Raw genomic sequence first — 12500 nt, forward strand, 5'->3', positions numbered from 1 at the left:
CTGATGGTTAAGCGAGGGATTTAGAGTTTTGTTCAATTGTCAGTTCAGGTAATAAGACAACGCGACAGAGTGGTTCATGGTATTCATAAATGCTTACACAAGTTAGACATGGCTTCAGTGAGTATCCAAAAGGGGCTTCATGAGGAAATGTCATTTAATCATTTAAGTCTATTGGCTTCATTAGGGCTTTCCATCATTCATGTGGGCGCGGATCTGCTATCGATCATCTATGCACAGCCACTTAGAGTGAGCTAACATACAAACTTAAATGAGCCATCATATCCACCATGAAAAGCAATGTAAGTTTCTCTTTGTTTTTTTTTTTTTTTTTTTTTTAGAATTTTCCTTTGCCTAGATCTAGCTCTTCATGTCCACACTACCAAGCATTACAGTACCCAAGTAAGTGCTATGTCCAGTGTGATCCCCCTCCCATTTTCCCAGTTGCATACCTGCACTTGAAACAAGCCTAATCATTAATTTGTCCAGGACAGGCCAAGAGACAATGCAAGCCCATGGATCCCTTCCCTATGATTTTAGGACTTAGTTCCAAAATGAGCATCCGGGCTCAGGGTTCCCCCACTGCCAGGTGACTACAGCAGTAAGATGCAGAGTGAAGGGACTGATATTTTCCATTTAGGAGTGGAGGGTTTGGGGGGAAGCTGGGGAAGGTAGACAAGATGGTCCCCAGCCACACATCCAGCTGTGTGTTCTGAGGCTGGGCTACATCTTCTAGTGACTGTACTCTCACCTCTCCTTATATATGACGCCCCAGAAACTTCCTTTTCTACTCTCAACTGCGCCATGTTCCAGTCTCTGAAAACCAAAACCCTTCTTGCTTGTAGTACTGGAGCAAGGGATAAGGGTGCATTTTGGTTACCTCTGTTGGCAAGGATGAAATTTTGATTGTATTTGGAAGTTTGTATATTTGTTTTCCCAAAGATTTTATAGTACAGTGTAGTGGACACAGGACTGAGGTGGAGAGCTTGCTAAGAAGTTACAGAATTCCCCGCTGTGTTTTTCTAGTATAAAATCAACCTCATTTTTGTTCCTTCTATAATCCTCTTCACTCCCTGGCTGCCTTGGAAGGACTGCCAAAACACACTGACAGAGGATATTTGCATGGTATTTATCATCAAACCATAACAAAAAATTCACAAGAAACCTCAAGTAATTTCTTCCCATATCTTCTCCGGGGATTTTGCATTTACTCCTAAAATTTACCCTAACGTCGTGCAAATATCTCAACCTTCCCTGAGGTTAGTTAAACTTTTCTCCATCCAAAAAGAGAATGTTAATTAAAAATGTTTCCTCATGGCTATATGTGTTTTAATATTGGTAGATAAATTTCTAGATCCCTTCAAGTCATCAAAGGCTCTCTTTTCTTTTAAATATGTTAGTCAGTCTTACTAGTCGTGCTTATTAATGATACTTTCATAAATACCTTTAAGACTGTCTTGGGAAAATATTGACTTTTTTTTTTTTAAGGTAGATAACGAATGTTAGTCTAAACTGACTTTTAAAGTAATTGTCCTAAAAACAAGCAGGGTCAGCAGAAAAGGACCACTGACTGGCTCAGGAATCAGTCAGTTCCCATAATTGAGTTGCTTAGAACATGTTCTCAATAACACCACTAAAAGTGATTTTTACTTATACTTTACAGGCCGTCGAGTTTATAATGTGACCCCGAAGCTGATTCTTTTTTCTTTTTTTCTTGTTTCCTTTTGCCATTTATTTTCTGTATTTAGAACAAGAAAGCAGCTTCTCTGTTACCACTAATTTAAAATCTGGCATGTTTTCAATTTTCATTAAAAACTGAAGAGATATATTTTAATATTATTACTAAGCCACTTTGGCAAACATTAACATAAATAAGTAAGTCTTTTGGAAAAAAATCTAGCTTTTATTCACATTGCTATGTCAAGGCAAAGGGAAGAGAAGCAGTAGTCACGTGTCAAGCATAACCGTCTTCACCCTTGGGAAAAAACAACACCTTTAATACTAGTTGATGAAAAGAAGACAGAGCAATATTTAATTTTACATTGATTTTTTTTAGTTTAAAGAAGCTTATGCAAAGGTATATGAATTTTCACTACTCTGTATAAAGTTGGCTAATAATTAAGTATCACCATACATATATTGGCAAAAATGGGGAAGGGGATGATCTTTTTCTCAAGGCACAGACACACAGCAGCTTCTCAGAGCCTCCGACTGGTACAGAGGCATGTATCAGGCCAGAGAAGGGTCGTCAAGAGCAACAGAGAAGTTTCTTCTCTTGCAGAGAATTAGACATCTTGGTGGTCTCTCCACCCCTGCTCTTATATGGCCTTTTCTGAGGGGGCATGTTCAAATACCAGTGAGAGATTCATGCTAAATGAATGGGAGGTGGGAATTTGTAGCAGTCTGCAAGATCAAATATTTCTCTCCACAGCAGGAAGTAGCCCAGTCCAGGATGCCATCTAATTTTAAAGTTTGATTTTGTATGAGAGGATTGTGAACATCAAGACCCAGAGGCTTACAGTAACCTTTGAATGACTTTGCTGTGCGGCAGTACAAAATGATGCAGCGTATTGACTTTTAATTCCCTAGCTAAACAAGATGTGTTCATCTTTCCCTTAACCATGTAATCTAACTATCTGGAATTAGCATTGCTGTCTTTAGGACAGTGACTTTGCTCAGCAGTTCATACTTTCTTTTCATAGAAAGCCATAAAACAGCCAGTGTTTGCCTTGGATAGTCATTGGTTTTCAAGGTTTGGTTTGCATATCGGTGGTGTCAATATACTTGGGAACTTATTTGAAATGCAAGTTCTCAGGGCCCACTACAGAATCAGCAGTCTGTGTTTTAACAGGCCATAGAGAAAATCTTGTCTGACTTAAGAATCTCTACTGGTAGGACTCTCTTTTCTGTCTCATACTGCACACAGCTTGGTTCTGAGTAATTTCACGGGATCACTTCACATCGGGCTGCCTCCTGAGCACTTAAGTCTGAGTTTGCACTCTTCTGCTTTGCTTGCTGGCTACCATCTGCACATGTGAACCCTTGAATGGTTCATAGCACATTTCATCTTTCTCTTCCACATATATGAACTGTCAGAGGTGTGGGCCATGTGTCTCCAGTACTTACTGGGAAGTCTAGAACACATCTAGTTCTGGATAATTGAAAGATAATATCAAACTCAGAGCCTGGGACTCCCCATTTGGACCACTTATTTTGGGTTTGGTTCGTAATTTTCTCACCTGTGAAATGAACTAACATGTACCTCCTTGGGTATCCTTAAAGTAACCACAATCCATACTTTGAATTAATTGCCATAATCAATTTGTTGTCTATTCCCTAGGTAAGTCTAGAGAGTTTCATCTGTATTCTTTTCAATTAAAAAGTCAAAATAACACAGATTTCTGGTGGGAGAACCACACACAGCGATTAAGAAAAAATATTTTGGAGATGCCTGGAAACCACAGGCGGCATCGCAAGGAGAACAGTGCTTATTAAATATTTGTTGAAATGAGTGAAGGAGGCATGCAAGAAGAGGCTAGGAGTGGTCGTTATTTCTTGTGGGAACTCTTGCTGTGCAGTAGAGATGGCTGCTCCTAATTGCAGATGAAGCTAATAAAACCCCAGCACTAATGAGCCAGGAAGTGAAGGCACTCTTCCAGGTGCACACCTGTGATGGGTTATCCCTGACAATTCCTGTCCGTCCTGTCCAGCGCTCCTTCTCCTCTCAACTTTTTTTTTTTTTGTCATTGATTTTTTTTAAAATAGGAGATTTACTTTAAACACACACACACACACACACACACACACACACACACACACACACCCCAAACTCATGATTTGTATGACAGATGTATGGCTGAATTGTATGAATTGTATGGCTGAATGACAAAATCTCCCCAGCCTTGAAAAACAGGACAGAGTCAAACTAGAGACTTGCTTCACAGTAAGTAGCAAGATAGTAGAGTAGTGTGTGTCCTCCTTTTGGGAACTTGGGTACTAACTGAATTCTCCACTCCTGTATGTTTGCTAATACGTCACAGTCTCTCATCTTATGCTGGGAGATACCTGATGTTCAAACTTGCATGGCCTCCAACCTTAAAAAAAATGCTAAAAAGAAAACTTCAAACCTTTAATTAAGATCCATTGTAGGAGAACTAAGAGGATGTTGGGGCTGCTAAACCACAAAGAAAATAAGCCTTATCTTAACCCAGTCAGAGGAGTCAAACTACTGTGTTGTTGGCTCAGATGAGATTTCCACTGTTGGTCTGGATTATTATTGAGGGTTCATTTGCTATGAGAACACTGGTCTTGTTATTTTATGGACTGAACTGTTATTTTAGGGGGAGTATAAATCCCTTATATGATTCTGTAGTATTCATCCTACAGTTACACTCTGCTGTTTGCGTTCTGTGAAATGACATCAAGAGATGAATTGTAGGGCTGGGAGCGGGGAGGGGTGGGATATGAAACTTGTAGAGTACCTTGTTTGTAGTTCTTAAAATGATCAAGAATGAAAAGCCAAAGACAGGGCAGCTTAGGGACCAATTACAAGGCGAGGTTCACTGCGTAGGGAGAGCAGAAGAGAGCAGGGCCCTTACAGGACTTCCATTCCCATGTATCATGACAGTTTTTATTTTCTTAAATTGTGTTTCCCAAGGCAATTTCATGAGGAGAAAGGATGAGAATTGGGAAGCCCAAAATTTCTAGCCTAATTTTCTCATTTAAGAAGCTGATGCCCCCAAGATGTAGTGAGGCTAACGATTCACACAGTTACAAAAGAAGTTTCTAGAAGACCTGGAGCCAGACATCACGTTTCTGGACTCCTGGCCCATTGCTCTTTCAACTACATCACAGTGATTCAACATAAGAGAGAGACTCCATCTCTGTAGTTGCTGTTTATCATGCTTGATTTAATAACATTTGAAAAGGACCTAGATGCTGAAAAAGATCACAAGGACATGAATAATTCTAAATGCCACATTATTACACTATAAAGTTAGTATTAAAAAAGCCAATTAAAATGCCAGCTTTAGTGGCATATGATATTAAATGACTCCTCTTTATGTCTGTAGATTTATTTTGTAAATTAAAATTTACTTATTTGCTGAAAGTGTCCCTACTTGCATAAATCTTATATCTTTTCATTCTTTCCTTGCCCTGCCCCTCTTTCCTTTTTCTTCTGTTTCTATGGTTATCCAGATTGAGTAACTGCATGTCATCATGGCTAACTTTGGTTGGTTGTCAACATGACACACATGGGAAGAAGAAATCTCAGTTGAAGGATTGATTGCCTTCATCAGGTTGATCTGCGGGCATGTTTGTGGGGCATTTACTAAATCACTAACTCCTGTTAGGATGGCCCAGCCCACCATGGGCAGCACCATCCCCAGACAAGAGAGCTTGGGCTGTATTAAGAAAGCAAGTTGAATATGAGCCTGAAACCAAGCTGGCAAACAACATTCCTCTGTTGGTTTATGCTTCAAGCTCCTGCCTTGGTTGCCTTGGCTTCTCTCAGTGATGGACTATGACCTGTAAGCCAAACAAATATCTCTCCTCCAACTTGCTTTTAGTTGTGTTGCGTATCATAGCAACAGAAACCAAACCAGGATAATGGGGTAAAAGAAGAATTTTTTCAGATTCTGTCCTAGAGATGCTTAACCTTTCTATTTAATATATAAGGACTGTATTTTCCCTATTTCAGTATTTCTTATTTTTAATCAAGTTTTAAATGTACTCAATAAATTATAGCTCTTGGAAGCATCTTGCAAAGATACATTATTATGAACGATTATTTTAATAGTCTGAGTGCATAGTAAAGAAAATATGTCTTAAACTGAATATAGAGTAAGAGACCAAAAAGGAACTTCATTCACGCTTCGTTTTGCTTTCTTATTTCACAAACTACTTGTTTTCCCCCCCACATGCTTAATGACATCCTCCTACACGAGCTCCACTTCTTCGGATTAAATGAAATTGTGTCAGCCCTCGGTAATCCCCCATCCCTCATAGGCTTCTCCCTCAGAGCCCTGCCTGCTTGCATCTTTCTTGAAACACAGAGCAAAAAGGCTGGGTCAAACTACTTCTTAATTCACACTGCTGATCCAAATCACTGTTCCCTGTTTTACAAGCTCATTCATCATTAATTCATTCTCTAACTCAAGATATGACCTGCTTATCAACCACCAGCACTACATAAAGTACTGCGCATGTTGAGGGGACTATGGAGAAAAACAAACTTAGTATCTACCCTCAGAGTCTCCACTCTATAAAGTTTCTGAAGCATTTTGTTTGTTTCTTTCAGACAGAACCTTGTGCTCATTGTGTAGCACAGGCTGGCCTCAGACTCACCATCCTTTGGCTCGCAAATGCTAGTTAGAGAAGTGTTCTGCCATGCCTGGCTATAACTATAATGTTCCGAAGTCTAAAGTTATCTTTCTATGCAGCATGTTTTAGTGCACTATCTATATAGATCAAGTAAAATGACTTATGTCCTAGGACTAAATTTTGTCCAGGCTGCCCTTGGCTAAAAGGTAGTAGTCCTTCCAGGCAAGTTAGTGTACACCTTTAATCCCAGCACTCAAGAGGCAGAAGTACTCAGATCTCTGTGAGTTCAAGGTCAGTCCGTTCTACACAGTGAGTTCCAGGAGAGCCAGAGCCACATATTGAGACCCTGCTCAAAAAAATCAAACTAACAAACAAGCCAACAAACAGGTAGTAAGTAGTTGGTGCCTAATTGTCCCCTCAGTCTTGGTACTTCCCTAAGCTCCAGGCAGTTCAATCTGTCGGAACCAGAACCAGGAACATGCGTGCTCTCATCCCCCATCCTCATCATTGAGTTCCTCATTCCTTAAGCAGGCACTTCACTGATAACCAGGCGCAGACAGATCCCCCGTCTGCTCTGGGCACTTGCCTTAGTTCACCTTGAAATGTGTCTTTTCATTCTTACTCCACTCTTACCTTAGCACACTAAGAGGTATTCCTGTCCTATCTATGTGTCTAATACAGTACCAAACATATGGAAAGAGACTTAAATATTTATATGCTTAATCTCAGGCTATGTTTTCAAAACAGAATATTCTTTCTTGATGACTGACTGTATACGCTGTCCAGAGCAATTACTCTCCATTTCTACTTGAGATTTCATCCATACTCCTACTTATTTGCTAGTAACTGAAGCTCTTTTTTTTTCCTGTTCACTTCAAGAGTATAAGCTATATGAGAGAGTTCCCCGGTACACCTTAAATTTGGTTAATTCGTTTCAAGTATCATTTTTTCTCTCAGATCACACTACTGAGACAAAAACAACTGCTACCACTGTTGCCATCGTGCTCTTTTAAGAGCCTCCTCAGCCTCCTCTCGTTTGTGTGTCCAGCCTTTCCATTATTCTCTTTGCACACAGGCATGCTCATGAAGCTGTTCTCCTGAAGAACTTGCCTGGAAATCTTCAGGCATCCGTCTATGGCTCTAGCTCTAACATATGATCCCGGTTCTCTGTCAAGAAACTCTGCAGTATACACTTTGCCTTTGGACCTACGTAGCTTGCTGTACTTGAAATGAAACAATGTAACACATACGTACATTACTAGCAGTAAAAATTATAACACTGGTTAGCAATGAATAAATATCAGTCAATGTTGTGTTAAATATTTGGCACATATTTCTCATCCCTGTGCCTTTTCTTTTACTTGTCTGATTGCTCTGTGCTCATAGCTGAACAAAATACTTCTACACTTAGTAGGGTCTCAATAAATGATGACTGGCTTGCAGAGCTAATGAAGAAACAATTATTTATTTGCAAATGTTGTCTTTCTGTTATTATGACTTGACCTCCCCATTGCCCTATAAAATTTTATGTTTCTTAAGGGCACATATTAAATATTCCATTTCTTTAAAGTTTGCCCTCCCTCAAGCATCGGTTTAAATTCTGTCTGCTTAAGATGAATACTGAAAGAAAAGAGTGTTTGTTTATTGATGGCTATCCAAGCTGAAGAAAAAAAAATGAATCCTGATGGTAATCAGTTATGAAATAACAAAGAAATATTTGACAGCTTTATCATTATTATATATGAATAATATTAAACCTTCCTCTTCTATAATTAATTTAAGGATGCTAGTTAAAGATGAGGTGAGGAGACTCACTGGGTAGATGCGGGTAGTTTCTAGGAGCCTTCCAAACTTGCTTTCATTACTTGAGCCTCAAATGCTACAGCAGAACAATGGGCAGAGATGTTCAAATTGATGTGGGATGTTCTAGGACATCAAAGGTTTTCAAAATTGTCTCGTCAATGGCTGCAGATCTGGCTCAGTCAGTAAAGTGCTTATCATGCAAGCAGGGACCTGAGTTTGATCCCCAGAACCTGTGTAAAAATGCTGGGTTGGCCAGGCCTGACCGCACACCTTTGATCCCAGTCCTGGTGAAGATAAGGCAAGTGCATCTCTATGAGTTAAAGATCAGCCTACTAAGTCTTGTTGAAAATTCCCCACTTCCGCCTATGACAAACTTTTTTTAAAAATCACTTCATGGCTTTATGACTACACGGCTACAGTTTGATTTTCCCAAGACATCATGGTGGTACAACATGACCCAACTTCTTTCTTCTTATGCTTTCTTTATATTCTCTAACAGTTGTCTTCGGTTTATAACTTTATTTCGCATAAATTCCCTTTAATTTATATCTTTTGCCCATTATCTTCTACTTAGATACTATGTTTTCTCTTTACCTTATATATTCCACTTCTTCCTTCCAGACTACTGAAAATGTACTTAGTTCAAATTCAACTTCCTTCATAAAACCTAGACAGATTCCCACTCTGCAGGATCTTGTCAATCTCTGTAATTCAAATAATTATGACTCCTCCCATTTGATTTATCACATATTTTCACTTACTGTTTATCATCTTTTCATGTAAATTGGGCATCTCTCCCAAATTAAATAATAATTATGACTTAGTCTTCCTGGCCATCATCTCCGTCACATGCACACAACAGGGACTATATTGAAAACACTCAATGACTATGTATTGATTTCTTTATTGACTGCATGCATATGAAGTCTAAGAATCACTGAGTATTAGGAGACAGGGGATCTTAAAGCCTGGTGAAAGGGTGTTCAAAATTGATTTGCAAACCTCCTGGACCTGAGTACTTTTTGTTAACCTCATGTTAGACTCAGGTATATACAATGGATGCTAAATTGTCACTTTATCACACTGTCAGTGATCAGGAAGGAAATGAAATCAGCTTTTATGAATGCTTGCTTGAAGCTGAGACATTTTTCTTCAAGGGAACCTGAGGCCATCTTGAAGCTCACAAACTGGGAGGTTTTGGAGAGTCCTTAATTTAGGGTACATTGTTATATTTTAAACAAAACCATTTCGCTTTTGTTTCTATTTTTATAGAAACAGTATCCCAGCAACATAGAATATTAAAACTAGAAGCATTCTGAGCAGTCAGCTAGCTCAACATATGCATTTTACAGATATAGAAACTGAGTTCCCAAGAGACTAATTGATTTGCCTAAGGTTGTAATCTAGGTATTGTTGAAGCTGCATCTAGAAATTAGAATTATCAGTGCTCTAGTCCACAGTTTCTCTAAGCCCATATGGTTGTATACTTTTAGTTTTGTACTCAATTTGACATTACTCAAATGAGTAAGTCAGGAGTTTTTAGAAAATTGTTTCACTTACTTTATACCCAAGACAGTGAACCCATATCTCTTAAGTAGTTAATAAACATATTTATAGACAGCATGAACAGTATATTATGATGCATATTGACTTAAGGGAAATGTGAATGTCATCTTAATTAAATATACTTCTGAAGCCATTTTAAAGTGCACACTTTTTTCATTGGCACGCTGAATGGAGACAGTTATGTGATTTTTGTTCTTGTCTTATTTTAGGGAATGACTTTGTATTGGGGACTGTGCTAACATTTGTAATGGTGTTACAATGGTGTGGAGGATTGTTTGAAACATGAAGGTAGTGCCATACAGAAAAGGATACACACAGAGTGAATCTATGTCACCTTGTGCTGTGAGAAGAGATGCTGTTTGGGGGCGAACATGGAATGCCACCCTTAACCAGCCACAGCAGAGCCAAGGAAAACACTGCCTACTGTGTCCTGAGTGGTTATTCATCAGTTTTATTTAATTCTTGTTTAAAAGTCTGTCTGAGAAATATTACTTGATACCTCTAGTAGACGCAGAGATTTAAAAGTGAAGAGAGAATCTGAGAGAAGTTAAGTGATAAAATTTTTTAAGGAATTTATGGAAATGTGGATTTGGGAAAGGTACTTTTCAATTTGTACTTCATCATATCACTTGAATTCTCAATGACAGATATCAAGTAGTAGCTAAGGCCAGCATATTATATTATGATATAAAAATTATGTTTAAAGTAAAAGCTAAAACTAGAAAGCCATACAAATCATGCTGTAAGAATGTCCATTCATAAAACTCAAAATTCCCGAGCTATAGAGGTGAGTTAGGGTATAAGAATGGAAGACAAAGTTGCTTAATAAAATAAGAGATATGGCAAATTCAAAATTGAAACAAAACTAGACCTGTGAAGTCTAACTTCTTGTTAATCATGGAGGTGCAAATGGATGTGTCTGTGTTTTATCAGATTCAGGAAAACCACATGACACAGAACAAACATGATGTTGCTATGTGAACGTAACTTACCTGTACCATTGTTAATTGTGGTCTGGATCGTGGCTTCTGGCCCCATTGCATCATAATCTTCCTTCATTTCTTCTGTGGGGGAAAATTATCTTTAGCATTTGAAAATTACAGAAAGGCTTACTATTCTAAGCATGCCAAACATAGGAACAAGGAGGAGTCTTTGAAGGGAAACAGTGAGGCTTGTTGTAAAACTCTAAACAAAAGCTTTGTTCAGGCATCTGAATGAATTCAACAGTGCAGGCTGCACAAGAACTTATTTACTTTAAGCGTTACTGCAAGCTGTGAAAAACAGAGGTGCTTATTTGAAGCAAACGAAGGGCTTTTCTTCTGGTGGCAGTTCTAGTGACAAACAGGGGGGAGATGTTATTTTTTTCAATAAGATTGAGTCAAAAGTGACGAAGTATTTGAACTTATGAAGAGACACAGTAGCTGCTGTCTCTGGGTGCTTCATGGCAAGCCAGAATATCTCATTTTGCTTTCATGTTCTTTCTGCTTGGTATAGCTATGATGGAGTTAGTATAGGCTGGTATCCTTTTAAGAAAACCCCCAATTCTGCTGGGCAGTGGTAGTGTACGCCTTTAATCCCAGCACTTGGGAGGCAGAGGCAGGCAGATTTCTGAGTTCGAGGCCAGCCTGGTCTATAGAGTAAGTTCTAGGACAGCCAGGGCTACACAGAGAAACCCTGTCTCGAAAAAGAAAAAAAGAAAAGAAAATCCCAATTCTGCATATCATAACTTGGAATACTTAGATTTTACAAACTAACATCTCAGATGTATTAAAAATAACCATTGACTGTTTTACATAAATTTCTAAAGTCTATTTCTCATACCTCCCCATTTCTATAAATAGCTTTTTGTTTTGAGCATTTATGCCTCCACAGGCAATCATATTCATTTCCTGATGAAAAAATAGAGAGAAAACAGTAGCTCAATGTTTTAATTAAGATGAAAATATGTAATGTTGAAGGTGGAAATTCATGAATGATTAAGGGCCATTTTTGAAAATGGTAATACTCTCAAATAAGGGAGAAAAATGGGAATTTTCTCTGTGTACTATATTATAGAGTATGTGGGAAGGCAGAGCAAGGCAGCCTGCCAGTTAAAAATATTTCAAATAAACAAACATAACATGGACTCTCAGAAACTGTAGCTGTACAGTACAATACTAATGAGAGCAGACCATGATCCGAGGCGAGGATTTCTGTACTGTAATCCTTTTACTTAGAACACCAGGAACTGTGAGTCGAACTCTTTCTCAGATGTATCCTGATCATTTTTTTGTTTATCACATAATACACTGCTGTGGTTGGTGGAAAAACAGTGGCTAGAAAACGTTATAGCAAAATTGAATCTATCTGTATATAGAATCAAAGCTGAAAGAGCACATTCCTATCAGATACACACACACACACACACACACACACACACACACACACAGAGAGAGAGAGAGAGAGAGAGAGAGAGAGAGAGAGAGAGTAATGTAATGCCATTTTCAAAACAGTCACATAATTTTAATAATATTTATTTAGACTGTGCACCCACTTCAAATTAACTCCTGACCTTAGGCACCTCCTTTATTCCAGGAATATTTTCACAGGGATATTTTGCATGAAACATTTGGAAGTTCAATACACAGGAACGGTGTGTTGTCAAATGTAATAGTCAATGTTTTGGGAAGCTCTTTTTGGTATTTTTATTGGTCCCCAAAAGAAACAAAATAGGTATGTCTGCATTCAGTACTAGATATAAATATAGCCTCTGGGCCTCTCGCCCTCACACCTCTCTCTCACATGACTTCCGGTAACCAAGAGTCACAAGA

At 38.5% G+C, this 12500-nt stretch overlaps 1 protein-coding gene across 6 annotated transcripts in view; it reads right to left on the reverse strand.

Moving 5' to 3' along the window:
- The window catches only part of Zeb2 (zinc finger E-box binding homeobox 2), a 133931-nt gene that overhangs the window by 23203 nt on the left and 98228 nt on the right, over nucleotides 1-12500 (reverse strand). For all 6 annotated transcript variants that reach the window (NM_001355288.1, NM_015753.4, NM_001355289.1 and 3 more), the window contains one exon: nucleotides 10683-10754. In NM_001355288.1, the coding sequence (NP_001342217.1) occupies nucleotides 10683-10754 (72 nt within the window). The remainder of the gene's footprint in view (nucleotides 1-10682; nucleotides 10755-12500) is intronic.

Source organism: Mus musculus, chromosome 2 (assembly GCF_000001635.26).
Source record: "Mus musculus strain C57BL/6J chromosome 2, GRCm38.p6 C57BL/6J".
Taxonomy (NCBI): domain Eukaryota; kingdom Metazoa; phylum Chordata; class Mammalia; order Rodentia; family Muridae; genus Mus; species Mus musculus.